Genomic DNA, 17,068 nt, shown 5'->3' with positions numbered 1-17,068 from the left:
TGCACTTATTTTATAACATAAATAGAAGAGAGTCGTTGTCGCCATCGCCGTCGCCATCATGAAAATTGCATGACATTTTTTATATTTTCCTTGCTACATCTATGATAGGCTTTTACTTTATTTTCAAAGCCAATTTGAATATAAAAAGAATTGAAAGAGGATAGCCTACTCTGAAAGGTTGTGATTATGTTTTGAACAACACAGGAAGTTATTGATATGTATATTGTGATGGAAATTATAACCACAATAAAAGCCAGTTTAATGTCGGTTTGATTGCTTTGGGGAGAATTTCAGCTTGATTTGGTTGTTTATAGGCTGTTAAGTTTTAAAAGACAGCAATACCACAGGGTGTAAAAATGGTCAAATGTTTTTGCTAGGTTGCCAATAGTAAGTTTTATTTGTATATATATATTTATTATCTTTCACTACTTTTATTTTGCAGTGTCTTCCACCAATAAGCTACTTCTAGTTTCTATGCGTTCCTTTCTTTTTAAAAGTACAATATTATTTTATGTTTCTGAAAAGTATAACCTTACTCAACCAACGTTGGATACATAATTTCAGTATAATCTCATTAAGAACCGCCATAGGAATGTTAGGGGAAAAGTTTTATCATTATTACTTTTATTGTATTACCCGGTTTCTAGAAGTTATAGGTCCACTGCTACTGGCAGCAGAGTTGATTCCTGAAAGCATATATTTTGTAGTATAATAAATAAATACACAAGCGAGCTGATTTATTTTACTATTCATTACAAGCGTATTTTGACAACAAATAAAGCGAGCCAAAAAACTACAAAACGCATTAAACTAGATACATTTTACCATTATTTGTTTTAAGCAAAATAATATTTTACAAAAAAATAATCAACAAAATAGCAATCACAGATTTTTCGAACAAATACAATTCAACCAATATATAGAATATACACAAAGGTGAATGTTATATTTATGTGCTAGTGTCCAATGATTACATCACATAAGACCAATGAATGTGTTTATGTTTCTGTAGACCTTCTATGCCTTTAAATTACTATCTATCCTTATATTACCCTATTTACCTTACATTTGAGTTACGACACACATTACGTGTTGGTGTTACAAACCACTTATATTAAAAGAAGTGTTTTCATTGGACATCAACGGTAACTGTGTTGTTTTTTCTTGGTTACTGTTATTAAGTAGCTTTTCAATCGCCCAGTAAAAAAACAAGACAAATAATGGACTGAAAGTCCAGATTATTGCCAATACATTAATACATTTTGTATACTTTCCTCCAAGATAGATTGACAAGAAAACAAAGATTACAAGTAATATTATCGAAATTATAAAAAGAACTACAAATCCTGCTATTGAAGAAGTATAAAAAATGATTACAAGTTCTGCGACAAATATAAGTAGCAACAGGAACCCTGAACCACACCAACATTTTTTAAACTGCTTTTTATTATCTGAAAAAAAAGAAAGTTATCAGTCCGAAATATTTAAAAATTCATTTTCGTGACAATGAAGATATTTTAGGGGTTTTTTCATGACATGTAGTATAATTTTCTATTACAAATTTTGCTCTTCAATTTTTATTAATTGGAATATGAAATATAAACGGAAATTGTAGTCAATACATTTTGGAATGAGTCTTAAATGGGAAACCGATTAAGTCAGAATAGAATTCCAGAGTGATGGACCTACAGCATGTAGTCATTTTATGCATATAATTTATGTTTCATATAAATTTATTTTTATATTGTTAGTTGATAATTACCTTTGATAAAGGTCTGAATTTGTTCAAGTATTGATTTCCTAATCATAAAAATAAAAATATTATCGTTAAAGTAATCAGAAATTTTTTAAAAGCTAATATTTAACTTTCATACTCTTTGGATCCCCAGCTGGTTATCGCAAAAGACTATGACATTTTGTCATAAAATTAGTTTCATGTTAGTATAACTAAAAATACGGCGTGGTCCGCATGAAAAGTTAGTAGTAAATTTATTTTTAAAAACTTCTTGGCAAACTTTTGGAGTTTAAAAAAAATACGGATACGTCCTCTTTCATCTCTCTCTGCGTCAATGTTAATGTGTAAACAAAATGACATACATAGTAACATGTTTTGTGTGGGATTACCCTATAAACTTGTTTAATATACTATAGCGTAATGCCACGTTATTTATATACCTATCGTCTATAGGGCCTACCATAGGTGTACTACTTGTTGCAGCATTTACGTTGTCAGGCTCATCTGAAATGACAAATAAAATTCATTAATTCCGAAATATATGGGAGTAGATAAAGGTATCATTATTTACACGGTTATCTATTAAAATAAAGCCAATGACTTTGAGTTATTGAACCACAATTATTATATTTGAACCACAACCATTCAAAATTTGAGAAATAAATCCGACGATTGTATAATGTTGAAGCAGAAAAAAAATGTCTCTAGACATTTGATTGGTATTCTAATTTTTCTCTCAACAATATTTTGAATGGTTATTTGAATTTAATATAAATTACAACTAAATCAATCACCGACAATTACAGAAATATAAAAGTTGACAGAATATGGTTATAAAAAATCATTTTTAAAATGAAATTGATTAAAAATCTGGGAAATGATTAAGGGTATTTTTTTTCCAAGCCTTTAAACAATTTCAATCTAAGTTGTATGTGTGACGTACGTACGAACAATTAATTTTAAATTTGTATAATATACACATACACAATAAAGCCCACTGTTATCTTAAATAGGTGTTAAACATCGTAAAAATAATAATGTAATCTGACGTTATTAATATTGAATATTTGTGTTACCTTCTTGTATGGGTGCTTCTCCATCTACACCTGCATTTTTAACTGTGAAATAATCATGTTAAATAAAGTAGTAGCATAAATATCCTTTAATCAAATGAAAACTAGAATAAGGTTTACTGTATACTATTGAGAACACGAATCAATGTTAACTTAATCATTTTGAAAATTAATAATATTGCCTATTTTTTGCAAACCTTTCCACCAACTCTCTGCTTAAAGAAAAGATTTTAAATATTCTTATAAATTGGTGATGTCCTAGCATGTAAGCAACAGCGATGCTTGATACTGTATTTGGTGTTACACAGCTTTATATGTTATTGGTTTTTTACTTTGATTTCATTTGTGTTTTTATGCGCTTTCTAAAATCATTAATGTAAGATAAAACCTGAATCTGTTACTTTATCGATTTCAGTTAGAATATCCACGTTTGTACGTAGGAGGATAACAAATTTGACCTTTGCCAATGAGTTCACCTTCACCTAACAATGTTCCAGAACAGAAATCTTAATATAATTGCCACATCTGAAACCTGTTTTTACTGGAACATCCATTAATTGTTCAAATATAATTATACAGGAAGGGAGTGGGTAGCTTTTGTTAGGTAGAGAATCGAGAAATTATATAATTACCTTGATGTTCATTTTGAAGTTTTTTATTTAAAAAATCATATAGCGGGTCTTCCATTTCTTTCAGTGCTTGTAGAAAGCTTGGAAATGCTCTTTCTCCTCTTGTCGGCAATGTGTTGAGAAAGTACTTATTCTTTTTCATGTTTGTTGGTTTGGAATCGATCATCTCAGAATCTTCTTTTGTCATAATTCCGTCCTGTATCATGTACTCTACCAACGTATCTGTTTGTAAATCTTCCACTAATCGCAACCTGTTACGACTTAGAAGAGTTTTGTGACGCTCGTCCATTATGAGAAATGTTTTGAAATCTGTGAAAGCAATTTAATAAGAAAACTCTTGGTACCAGTAATTCTAGATTCAGTATAGAGGTTTATCAGTTAAATACTCCCTCTACTACCAGGGCTATTTATTCAGGGTTAATATAATATAGTCAACCCTTTTTATGATGTTGATTTCTCTGTATTCTTTCCGGGAATATTAATTCTACAACTGTATAGTTATATGTCTGGTTGTCTCAGTTCCGTACAAAACACTATTCTTGCATTTGATCTTAATTTTCAAACCCTCTTTCAATATTTTAATTTTGAATGTTGCAGAGATTGTTAATTTCTACACCAGTTATTAAATATAATATTACTTACCGCCGGTTTAAGTTTCAATTTTGCTGAAATTCGTTCTGATTATTGTTATTTCTGATTTATCTTTCAGGAATACAGCCCACTGTAGTATTACTCTATCCACATAGGTCTATATAATTCTACCCATCCCAATTATAAGACCTAACAATAATATTTCAAGAAAATGTACGCATTCATAGCAAACGTTTTCAAAAGCTGGAATTTCCCTCCTATTATTATGCAAAATATTGTTTATTGAATTGTGGCAGCTAGTGGATGTCAAGGGTCAACTACATTCAATACAGTACCAAACCTCTTTGTATTTATTATTGTTATAGAACAATAATAAAGTACGCCATATACAGTAGTACTTTTTGTTTGGAATAATTACATTCTATGGCATTTAGTACCGCTTTGAAATTGTACTTTGTATACTCTGTGCCAGTAAAGTTTTATTAATGTAGCTTACCTTATTTGCATTAAGACAATGTAGCAATAGGTACAATAGGTAGGTACAACATTGTACTTATCAACATCAACAAAATGGTACTATTAACCTGAATATTTATATATATAGGGCCACCATTTTGTTTGTCTTCTGTAAATACATTTCACAATTCACAAAACAACAATTTGCATCGTTAGAATATGCAAGATGAACATCTTTCCCGGACGAAATGTTGAATTGAAAATCTGTCCTTAAAGAGGTTATTTTTTATCACAAAAAAACTATTTCATCAATGCCTTGATTCCTTTTTTATGAATTTGATATTGATATTCTTTATATGTGATAATTTTATGATATTTTCAATGTATAATTCAACTAAATTTATGGCTGTATAAAAGCATTTACTATTAATTAGTGGTATTCAATTGTTTGAATTAAGGCAACATTATATTTGTATTTTGAAATTGAATTTATATTTTTAACTGTTTTCTAAAATATTTTATATACCAGAACGTGTGAAATAATCGTTTATTTAGTGAATTTGCATAGAATAATCGTTCGGGAAGTTGTTCAACCGTTTAAAGTTATTGATATGCATATAATGGCCCAATTCATTTTGTTTTTTAGTCGCGTGCAACGCGACTCTACAGCTCACTATGTCGGTCGGTTGGTTGGTCGGTCGGTCGGTTGGTTGGTCGGTTGGTCGGTAAACACTAACTTGAGCACGCGACTGCAGCCATGTATATGGCCTTGTTTCTTTTCATTTTTGCCTTTACAATTCATAAGGGATCATTTCGGTGCGTTGGAACGATTAAACTTGCTGTTAATATAGTGGACTTGTTTTGACATGATCCCTAGCAATTGATTTGTTGACTTACGTCGACATTTAAATTGTTTTTATTGTTTTAAATACGTGTATTTTGTTGTTCTTTCTTATGAACGACAAAGAAGCGCGCTACCGTACATAATCATTACAATTTCGCACTTGATCAGAGTACGGTAGCTAGTGAGTTTACATTCTATAACCCATCCATATCTATGTAGTCAGTCAGTTGGTGGTAGATAGTACCAAACGTTACACATTATTTAAATCATTCGCATAAACCAATTATTCTATTTATTAGTTTTCTTCTTTCATAAAAGCAATATTTTGTAGTATAATAAATAAATTCACAAGCGAATTGATTTATTGTTATTACGGTATTTATTACAAACATATTTTGAGAACAAATAAAGCGAGCCTAAAAACATCAAAACGCACTAGACTAAATATATTTTACCATTATTTATTTTAAGCAAAATAACATATCACAAAAAGATAATCAACAAACATAGCAATTACTATTTGCAAGATATTACAAATAATACAAATTCAACCATTGTTGTTTATAGTTTATAGAATGTGCACAAAAGTAATTGTCTGTGTGCCAGTGTCCAGTGACTTACATTAAGATCGATAATTGTGTTTATGTTTCTCCTATGCCTACAAATTACTGTCTATCTTTATATTACCTTATTTCGTTCCGAACATTTAGATAAGATTACACTTACATAGTTTGAGTTACGACAACTATTATGGGTGTTACTTAACTAAATAAAAGCAGTTGTTTCATTAGACATCGACGGTAACTGTGTTGTTATATCTTCGTTACTATTATCAAGTATCTTGTCAATCCCCCAGTAATAATTATCGATCAAATATGGACTTAAATTCACGATTATTACAATTACAGTAATACCTTTTTCAAACTTTCCTCCAATAAAGATTGCCAAGCAAACACAGATTACAAGAAATATTATAGAAATTATAAACACAACTTGAAATCCCATTATTGAAGAAGTACAAAAAATGATTACCAATTCCGAGCCAAAATATAGAAGTAGTAGTATCCATATAATAATAAACAAACACCGCTTTTTATTTCCTGAAATAAAAGAAAAAAATGTATTTATTTAAAAATATATTTCATGACGAATATAGAAGTTTATATTAGTCATACTCGTAACGCAGTGTAATTTTTCAGTTAAAGATCGAATATTAATATTTTCAGTTGATAATTACTTTTTTAAAAAGTCTGTAGGCCCCTATCCCCTTCAGTCTGCTTGTTTCAGTGTTCCGAGATATTTAAGAATGACATGACAATGAAGATATTTTATTTTCATAACGTGCAGTATAATTTTCTCTTGCACACTTTGCTCTTCAATTTGTATGACCATTCTTCCATAATATTATTATTGAATTTAATGAAATATAAACTGAAATTGTAGTCAATGAATTTTGGAATGAGTCTTAAATTAGAAACCGATTAAATCAGAATAGAATTCCGGAGTGATGGACCTACAGTATGTAGTCATTTTATTCATATAATTTATGTTTCATATACATTTATTTGATATTGTTAGTTGATAATTACCTTTGATATAGGTCTGAATTTTTTCCAGTATTGATTTCCTAATCATAAAAATAAAAACATTATCGTTAAACAAGTAATCAGAAATGTTTTAAAAACTAATGTTTAACTTTCATACTCTTTGGATCCCCAGCTGGTTATGGCAAAAGACTATGACATTCTGTCATAAAATTAGTTTCATGTTAGTATAACTAAAAATATGGCGCAGGTCCGCATGAAAATGTATACATTTATTTTCAAAAACTTCTGGGCAAACTTTTGGAGTTTAAAACAAATACGGGGACGTCCTCTTTCATCTGTCAATGTAATGTGTAAACAAAATGACATACATAGTAACATGTTTTGTGTGGCATTACCCTATAAACTTGTGAGTTTAATATGCTATAGCTTAATGCCACGTTATTATACCTATTGTCTATTGGGCCTACCGGTGTGCAGCACCTGGGCTGTCAAGCTCATCTGAAATGACAAATAAAATTCATTAATTCTGAAATATATGGGAGTAGAATATTAATTATTTACACGGTTATCTATTAAAATAAAGCCAATGACTTTGAGTTATTGAACCACAATTATTATATTTGAACAACAACCATTCTAAATTTGAGAAATGAATTAATTAATTAAATTAATCACCGACAATTACAGAAATATAAAAGTTGACAGAATATGGTTATAAAAAATCATTTTTAAAATGAAATTGATTAACAATCTGGAAAATGATTAAGGGAATTTTTTTCAAGCCTTTAAACAATTTCAATCTAAGTTTTATGTGTGACGTACGTACGTACGAACAATTAATTTTAAATGTGTATAATATACACTTACACAATAAAGCCCACTGTTATCTTAAATAGGTGTTGAACATCGTAAAAATAATAATGTAATCTGACGTTATTAATATTGAATATTTGTGTTACCTTCTTCCATGGAGTCAACAGTCTGTGATGTGGGTGCCTCTGAATGTTCTTCTCCATCTACACCTGCATTTTCAACTGTGAAATAATCATGTTAAATAAAGTAGTAGCATAAACGTCCTTCAATAAAACGAAAACTTGAAAAAGGTATTTACTGTATACTATTGAGAACACGAATCAATGTTAATTAATTATTTTGAAAACAAATAATATTGGCTATTTTCTAGTTTTTTTTTGCAAACCTTTTCACCATCTCTCTGCTTGAATAAAAGATCTTAAATATTAATATATTGGAGATGCCCTAGCTCGTAGGCAACAGCGATGCTTGATACTTAAAATGTATTTGGTGTTATACAGCTTTATACGAACATCTGTTATTGGTTTTTTACCTTGATTTCATTTGTGTTTTTATGCTCTTTTTAAAAATCCTTATTGTATAGATAAAATCTGAATCTGTCAGTTTAGCGATTTCAATCATAATATCAAACGTTTGTACGTAAGGGGATAAAAATGTGACCTTTGCCAATGAGTTCACCTTCACCTAACAATGTTCCATAACAGAAATCTTAATATTAATCGCCACATCTGAAACCTGTTTTTAATGGGACATCCATTAATTGTTCAAATATAATTATACAGGAAGGGAGTGGATGGCTTTTGTTAGAAATTATATAATTACCTTGAAAGGAATAATTCATTGGTTCTTGTTGAAGTTGTTCATATACAAAATTATATAATGGGTCTTTCATTTTTTCCAGTGCTTGTAGAAAACTTAGAAATGCTCTTTGTCCTCTTGTCGGCAATATGTCGAGAAAGTACTTTTCATGGTTGTTGGTTTGGATTCGATCATCTCAGAATCTTCTTTTGTCATTATTCCGTCCTGTATCATGTACTCTACCAACGTATCTACTGGTAAATCTTCCACTAATCGAACTCTGTTACGAATAAGAAGATTTTTGTGACGCTCATCCATTATGAGAATATGTTTTTTTGGAAATCTGTGAAAGCAATTTAATAAGAAAACTCTTCATACCGGTAATGCTAGATTAAGTATAGAGGTTTATCAGTTAAATACTCCCTCTACTACCAGGGCTATTTATTTAGGATGTATTCAGGGTTAATGTAATGTAATATAGTCAACCCTTTTTATGATGTTGATTTCTCTGTATTCTTTCCAATGAATATTAATTCTACACACTGTATAGTTATAGGTTTGGTTGTCTCAGTTCCGTACAAAACACTATTCGTGCATTTGATCTTAATTTTCAAAAATATTACTGCCGGTTTAAGTTTCAATTTTGCTGAAATTCGTTCTGATTATTGTTATTGTTCTGATTTATCTTTCAGGAATACAGCCCACTGTAGTATTACTCTATCCACATAGGTCTATATGATTCTGCCCATCCCAATTATAAGACCTAACAATAATATTTCAAGAAAATGTACGCATTCATAGCAAACGTTTTCAAAAGCTGGAATTTCCCTCCTATTATTATGCAAAATATTGATTATTGAATTGTGGCAGCTAGTGGATGTCAAGGGTCAACTACATTCAATACAGTACCAAACCTCTTTGTATTTATTATTGTTATAGAACAATAATAAAGAACGCCATAGTACTTTTAGTTTGGAATAATTACATTCTATGGCATTTAGTACCGCTTTGAAATTGTACTTTGTATGCTCTGTGCCAATAAATTTGTATTAATGCAGCTTGCCTTATTTGCATTAAGACAATGTAGCAATAGGTACAGTTAATAATTACAGAGTATAACATTGTACTTATCAACATCAACAAAATGGTACTATTAACCTGAATATTTATATATATATAGGGCCACCATTTTGTTTGTCTCCTGTAAATACATTTCACAATTCACAAAACAACAATTTGCATCGTTAGAATATGCAAGGTGAACATCTTTCCCGGACGAAATGTTGAATTAAAAGTCTGTCCTTGAAGAGGTTATTTTTCATCACAAAAAATCAATGATTGATTCCTTTTTTATGAATTTTATATTGATATTCTTTAAATGTGATAATTTTATATGATATTTTCAATGTATAATTCAACTACATTTATGGCTGTATAAAAACATTCACTATTAATTAGTGGTATTCAATTGGTTGAATTAAGGCAACATTATATTTGTATTTTGAAATTGAATTTATATTTTTAACCGTTTTATAAAATATTCTATATACCAGAACGTGTGAAATAATCGTTTATTTAGTGAATTTGCATAGAATAACCGTTCGGGAAGTTGTTCAACCGTTTAAAGTTATTGATATGCATATAATGGCCCAATTCTTTTTGTTCCGATTTTTTCTTTTCATTTTGCCTTTACAATTCATAAGGGATCATGTCGGTGCGTTGGAACGATTAAACTTGCTGTTAATATAGTTGACTTGTTTTGACATGATCCCTAGCAATTGATTTTTTGACTTACGTAGACTTTTAAATTGTTTTTATTTGTTTTGTTGTTCTTTCTTATGGATGCACTTTGCTTTTGGTGAGTGCAACTGTTGTAAAAAAGTGAAAACTCCAAATAATTAATTATTATTTATTAATAGAAGGTACGTGTATAACCACAGTTAAAGTGTTGTTTGCTTTGGGAAAAAGAGTTTACATTGTAAATTCAAATTCAACAAATATTTATTTCATCAAATGCCATACAAATAATACAGAGCATAAAATATACTATTTTGTATTACAATATTTTATATTCAATTTCCATTGGTTAACAATGAACATTGAAGAAAGGAGAGCAATATCACCACACGAAACTAGTTATTAGGAAAAAATCAATCATATTGTGTTTGTGGGCAACCACCTCTGCGTATCCGTATACATGTTGTGACACGGACACGTATGCGTATACGTGAGTTTGCTCGAACATCTACTAGCTTTTGCTACAGGCCAACTTTTAGAGTAAACATCAGACGTTTATTAGATTATTATTTTTTACAAGCATATTATATAAAACAAATACACTAAAAAAACTACATTTTCCTATATATTACACAAATCAAGCATAAACAACAATAAAATAACCACGCCAAGAGATATTACAAATACAAACACAATTATTTATGGTAGGCCTATTTCATAACATATAGTTACTACTTATTCTGCACAACATTGTAGATACGATTAGGCCTATATATGCCAGGTTTATAATTAATTTAAATTAAAAAAATCGACTGTAACTTTATTTCCATGTCTTCGATACTATTAGGTGTTATTGTAATAGTATGTCAGTGAAATGTCAACAAAGATGAAATGATTGTGAAGATTACTGAAATAAAATTGATACATTGTGTATATTTTCCACCAAGAATAAATGACAAGCCACAAAAAACTATAGCTATCGGTAAACAAATTAGAAAAACAACTGTATTGCCATCTGTAAAGGAAGCTAAATAAAATACAAATTCCAGAACAAAGCATGGTATCAATAGAATCCCCAAAACACACCAACATTGTTGAAACAGTTTTTTTCTTTCTGTAATAAAGAGAAAACATTAATGGTTAGCAATATATTAGCGAGTGGCCGAGCGGTTAAGACAATGGGACCGTAATACGTAGCCATAACATCAGCAAGGGTTTGAGGCTCACTCGCTCCATGTTGCTCATGGTAGTAGAGCGAGTTTTCTCGGATAAGGACTAAAACCGTAGGTCCAGTGTACATCTAGCTCATGTACAAGAACCTAGTACATCTTTCGAGACGAGTAAGAGGTTACCCCGGTGTACTAGTACATCATAAACTACTACTGTTACTCACACCTTGGGTTTCCTGCTATGCAACTCCTTGGTCAAAATAATGAATAATAATAATTTAAAAAAATGTTTCTTGAAATTCTTTATGAACTTCGGAAAGTCCCGCCAGTGCGAATTACGTTTAGGCCTATTTTATGTAATATTGTTTGAATTTTCCAAATTATAATATTATAATGGAAACAGAATTACAGTGTATATTTAATTTTCTGGAATAGACTTACAGAGTGAATTTATTTATTACACATACTGTAGGCCTAACTTTACAGTATCATTATGATTGTTAAAATTACCTTTGATGAAATTATCAATCCTCTGTATTCGGCTTATTCCTTTGTTCCTAATCGAAATATAGAAAATAAAATCAATATATTTGTACGCAACTCATTATATAACCTCCAATATATATGTTGGTGCCCGTGGGATGATTGTTTGAAAGAGACAACATTAGACGAGGAATTGTTTGCATTTTAATTGCCCAACATAGCATAGTTAACTAACAATATCTATTTTGCTGTTACGGCAAATCTTGAAATACTAAACAATGCTTATCGTTTTGTAATGTAATATGGAGTTGGGTAATGGTGGTAAGTTATTGTAAACATTATTTTCAACAAATGATAGTTATAGAAAGTCCCTGCTAAAAACATCGGGACTTTCTTCCCATGGTATGCACAAATGTGTACTTGTTAGTATGAAATTATACCATGGGGCATTACCTAGTGGCAGTATCCGAGTTATCAACCTCATCTGAAATAACGAATGAAATTCACTACATTGAGTCAATACTATGATTGGACAAATTGAATACAGTATCATGAATACATTCCTGCGTCCCCAAATACAGTAGGTCTATACGCCTTCTACAAATCAAAACATTGATACCGTACAACATATGTGACTTTCAATCGATTATTAAGATTTCTGTTGTGCAAAATGGTGTTGGTGCTGAATGTGGTAAAATGTCAGTGGCAGGTATAATGTTTGCTATTGCGCTTATTACCTTGTCCATTGCGATTGTCCGCACTTCTATCCGTAGGTCTTGCTGAACCTGTGTGATAAAAGTTATAACTTACATGTAGGTATGTTAAAATCTATTGTACCCTCCAAAGTACTCAATTAAAGTAAGTGGATGGACAGAACACAGTTAAAGGGTCTTTTTTATACAATAGGCCTAACACTGCGCTAGTCTGTAAATGTAGGCTGCATCAATTGTTGCTGAGTTACAGTATTTACATACCTATAAGAATCTCCCTTGCCGTCCCGTCGAGAAGATTTGCAAACTTGACCTTTTTAGGCTGTTCCTCAGTTAACCATAGTTCCCTCTCCAGCTTGAACACAAAATCCCAAATATTTCCATAAACCTTGCCACTGAGTAGGTGTTCGTAAGTGTCATGCATAGGTCTTGGGGGATTTATGTTTGTTTTCACAGCCATCAAAAGATTTTTGCGAAATGGTGTTATTTTTTCGTCTTTGTATTTGGACTTGTAGCTGGTGTTATCGTTGTTTGAATAGTCGTTTTGAAAATCTGTTACTAATTTTATAGCTAATGTCTCTCCTGTTACTGTGGCAATGTCAAAGAGAATATCGACATCTGTAGGATCATAGGAGAGATAACCTTTGGCTTTGAGTTGGTTAAACAGAGTGTGTCCTGTGGTGTCGGACTTACCTAACACATCGCCTGTGCAGTGGTCATTTAACAAAAGTCTCAGCCAATAATAGTTGTCACCTTGATAAACATTACTTATTTTGCGAAGTAAGTCTGCGAATATTTCAGCAGTTGCAGTTTTCTGGAACAGTAAAAAAAACGAAATTCACTTACACTATTGCTGTATTGTTAATTATATGTACTTAAGCTTCCAGTCCTATTCTCTCTGTAAAAAGTTTGACATCCAGCACTGAGTTTGTCATTCTTTTATACACTATTATCTACAATGCTATTTCATAATAAAGGAAATTAATTGAATTTGTAGCATTCACTTTACTTTACAAAGTTATAAGATTATCATCGTGTTAATATAGCAATCACTGGATGGGCAAAATAACATTCCGATTTATTATGTATTAGTTATTGCTATTTCTATCATTCTTCTTTCACGATACATTATATTACTGCACACACTCTTACATATCTCGGCGTTAGATTTGTGTTTTGTCATCGAATTGAAACATTTCATTTCTCTATGATTTGATGTACCTTCTTTTAGTATTGAAATATTTATATAGAATATAGGAAACTAAAGTGAGTTATAGAATATTATTATTATAATACAGTATTATTTGATCATTCCCACTCTATGAAGACAAAGCATTTGTTTGTATTGCTCACACCAACACTCAACTTGGTATACGCGCCACACCCATATTACAAAAGTGGGCCTAGAATTTATAATAGTCATTGTACGTTGGTAGAAAACATTAAACTGTTAAATTGCTTTGATTGATTTGAACTAAATGGGATCAATATTAGGACGCAGTGAACAAAATCTTAGTTATACTTACAGGTTTATTTCTAATTGCATTCGCAGCCATTTTAAAAATGCAGTAATACTTTATTATCGACGATAAGGATATGCATATGCATGATGTATCGACATATAATACCAAAATGATTACATATGGATGACTGAACACTGTATGGCCGCATAACAACATTTACTGTTGCTGATTGGTTAACATTTCAGGCAACATTATAATTTGTTTTTTGAAATATTGAATTTATATAATGGTGCACTGTTTTCTAAAATATTTTATATGTATACCTGAATGTGTAGAATAATCGTTTATTTAGTGAATTTGCGTAGAATAATCGTTTATTTAGTGAATTTGCATTGAATAACCGTTCGGGAAGTTGTTCAACCGTTAAAGTTATTGATATTTATATAATATAAGGTACGTATAACCACATTTAAAGTGGTGTTTGCTTTAGGGAAAAGATTTTACATTGTAGGTATTATCATCCGTTCCTGATGGAAGTCGTATCGATATTGTCAATACATTTTCAGCTCTGGGCTATTATTTTTGGTATTGTTATTTAAAAACTGAGGAAACTCAGAGTTTTGTCGGTAAAGCAATGCTTACGCCGAAAAATATTTTCGTCTGCATTTATAAACTTTGTTCTTTTGGCCATGTACCGTCCCAGTGTTCTCTGCTTCAGGTTTGAAAATAAAATATTCTAAAATGTGTTTACATCTTTTTAATTTGTATTTGCACCCTTTAAAAGTTGAATTTTGTTATTGGTTAGACTCGTAGCCCTTTACAAATTCCGATGCCTCTTTTTAAAAGCGTTATTTTTTTCTGTTTCTTTAGCAATGTTAGATACTGATTTAAAAAAAATGATATTAGTTTTCCATTTGTTAACAATGAACATTGAAGAAAGGAGCGCGATATCACCAGACGAAACTAGTTATTAGAAAAAAAATTATCATATTTTGAATTGTCCCCACAAAAACATTTTTAATTAAAAAAAACAAAAACAATGGTTTCACTTTAAAAAAAAGAGACAAACAAACTGTGAAATTTAGCCAAAACCCCATTGTCGGTTGACAGACAATTTGACAAATTTATAATAGTCATTGTACGTTGGTAGAAAACATTAAACTGTTAAATTGCTTTGATTGGTTTGAACTAAATGGGATCAATATTAGGACGCAGTGAACAAAATCTTAGTTATACTTACAGGTTTATTTCTAATTGCATTCGCAGCCATTTTAAAAATGCAGTAATACTTTATTATCGACGATAAGGATATGCATATGCATGATGTATCGACATATAATACCAAAATGATTACATATGGATGACTGAACACTGTATGGCCGCATAACAACATTTACTGTTGCTGATTGGTTAACATTTCAGGCAACATTATAATTTGTTTTTTGAAATATTGAATTTATATAATGGTGCACTGTTTTCTAAAATATTTTATATGTATACCTGAATGTGTAGAATAATCGTTTATTTAGTGAATTTGCGTAGAATAATCGTTTATTTAGTGAATTTGCATTGAATAACCGTTCGGGAAGTTGTTCAACCGTTAAAGTTATTGATATTTATATAATATAAGGTACGTATAACCACATTTAAAGTGGTGTTTGCTTTAGGGAAAAGATTTTACATTGTAGGTATTATCATCCGTTCCTGATGGAAGTCGTATCGATATTGTCAATACATTTTCAGCTCTGGGCTATTATTTTTGGTATTGTTATTTAAAAACTGAGGAAACTCAGAGTTTTGTCGGTAAAGCAATGCTTACGCCGAAAAATATTTTCGTCTGCATTTATAAACTTTGTTCTTTTGGCCATGTACCGTCCCAGTGTTCTCTGCTTCAGGTTTGAAAATAAAATATTCTAAAATGTGTTTACATCTTTTTAATTTGTATTTGCACCCTTTAAAAGTTGAATTTTGTTATTGGTTAGACTCGTAGCCCTTTACAAATTCCGATGCCTCTTTTTAAAAGCGTTATTTTTTTCTGTTTCTTTAGCAATGTTAGATACTGATTTAAAAAAAATGATATTAGTTTTCCATTTGTTAACAATGAACATTGAAGAAAGGAGCGCGATATCACCAGACGAAACTAGTTATTAGAAAAAAAATTATCATATTTTGAATTGTCCCCACAAAAACATTTTTAATTAAAAAAAACAAAAACAATGGTTTCACTTTAAAAAAAAGAGACAAACAAACTGTGAAATTTAGCCAAAACCCCATTGTCGGTTGACAGACAATTTGACATATTTTCCTGGTAAATAAAAACTAATTTTATGTGAAATTGCATGCAATGGCATATTCAACGAAAAAATTATAAAAAAAATATTTTTTTCAGGGGGTAATATTATCTTAATCTTATTGTCTAAACCTTTTAATACATTTCATCCAAAAGTTTAGGTTATTTTAATGGAAATTTCTATTTTCTTGAAACAGGATATCAGGATTTGTTTAAAGAAAGTATTTTCGATGATGCTGCATTTCAATTTGTGAGTTTACAACACATGATCATGATGAACAAGTTACAGTAGTAGACAAAGAATACTGTAATTCACATTTGGCGTGTCACATTTTAGATCAAACAGCGTACTCTATAGTTAGATCGATGTTCGTACGTGTGTGTGTGGTTATTTGTTTTCTCCTCTCTTTCGTCGATTAAAAAAAGAGCGAATGGCTGAGTTACTTTTGGACTCAAATATTAGAGTTTGGGTTGTTTTGCCCATTGTTTTTATAACATTTTTTGTCGGAATAATACGACATTATGTAAGCATACTACTTCAAAGTCAGAAGAAAGTTGAATTGCAACAAGTGAGCGACGGGTAGGCTAATCTAAATTATATTCTCTAGGCTAGCTAGAGGGCCAGCCTACCATTTCGATTGCCAGTGAGACTGGTGGAGTGAGCAGCTATCAACCGCTCAACAAACTAGTCGAGGCCTAGCCTAGGTGCACTGCTGCCTATTAAATGTAG

The 17,068-nt window shown here is 30.7% G+C and overlaps 3 protein-coding genes and 1 long non-coding RNA gene across 10 annotated transcripts in view; 1 reads left to right on the top strand and 3 right to left on the bottom strand.

The window, feature by feature from the left end:
* The window catches only part of LOC144855926 (ER membrane protein complex subunit 3-like), a 140,214-nt gene that overhangs the window by 119,698 nt on the left and 3,448 nt on the right, over positions 1-17,068 (top strand). For 2 of the 3 annotated variants that reach the window (XM_078713886.1, XM_078713887.1), the window contains exon 2: positions 16,765-16,918. In XM_078713886.1, the coding sequence (XP_078570012.1) occupies positions 16,770-16,918 (149 nt within the window). In that variant the 5' untranslated portion in view covers positions 16,765-16,769. Of the gene's footprint in view, positions 1-16,732; positions 16,919-17,068 lie in introns of those variants that run through there. The other variant, XM_078713885.1, reaches the window with a different exon arrangement.
* Positions 233-4,221, bottom strand: LOC144855331 (caspase-2-like). Of its 3 annotated transcripts, none has more exons than XM_078713153.1 (6): positions 4,080-4,221; positions 3,441-3,746; positions 2,812-2,853; positions 2,176-2,239; positions 1,763-1,800; positions 233-1,451 (listed from the first exon to the last, which is right to left on the bottom strand). In XM_078713153.1, exons 2-6 carry the CDS (start codon positions 3,724-3,726, stop codon positions 1,099-1,101), a joined length of 783 nt encoding a protein of 260 aa, XP_078569279.1. In that variant the 5' UTR covers positions 3,727-3,746; positions 4,080-4,221; the 3' UTR covers positions 233-1,098. The 3 variants fall into 3 exon arrangements, with proteins under 3 accessions (XP_078569279.1, XP_078569280.1, XP_078569281.1); XM_078713154.1 differs by having other exon boundaries at positions 1,249-1,451; positions 2,210-2,239; XM_078713155.1 differs by having other exon boundaries at positions 1,321-1,451; positions 2,196-2,239.
* Positions 5,752-9,242, bottom strand: LOC144855943 (uncharacterized). 3 transcript variants are annotated; one of them, XR_013614885.1, is made up of 6 exons: positions 9,110-9,242; positions 8,511-8,829; positions 7,835-7,909; positions 7,323-7,373; positions 6,918-6,955; positions 5,752-6,428 (listed from the first exon to the last, which is right to left on the bottom strand). It is a non-coding gene; the product is annotated as an uncharacterized LOC144855943 (long non-coding RNA). The 3 variants fall into 3 exon arrangements; XR_013614886.1 differs by lacking the exon at positions 6,918-6,955; XR_013614884.1 differs by lacking the exon at positions 6,918-6,955 and having other exon boundaries at positions 7,343-7,373.
* Positions 9,651-14,199, bottom strand: LOC144855561 (uncharacterized). Its single transcript, XM_078713457.1, has 5 exons — positions 14,112-14,199; positions 12,850-13,399; positions 12,613-12,660; positions 11,903-11,949; positions 9,651-11,337 (listed from the first exon to the last, which is right to left on the bottom strand). Exons 1-4 carry the CDS (start codon positions 14,139-14,141, stop codon positions 11,936-11,938), a joined length of 642 nt encoding a protein of 213 aa, XP_078569583.1. The 5' UTR covers positions 14,142-14,199; the 3' UTR covers positions 9,651-11,337; positions 11,903-11,935.

The sequence above is a fragment of the Antedon bifida genome, chromosome 11 (genome assembly GCF_963402885.1).
Source record: "Antedon bifida chromosome 11, ecAntBifi1.1, whole genome shotgun sequence".
Taxonomy (NCBI): Eukaryota; Metazoa; Echinodermata; class Crinoidea; order Comatulida; family Antedonidae; genus Antedon; species Antedon bifida.
Note: the sequence above shows the minus strand (reverse complement) of the source record. Positions and strands in the feature narration are given on the sequence as shown.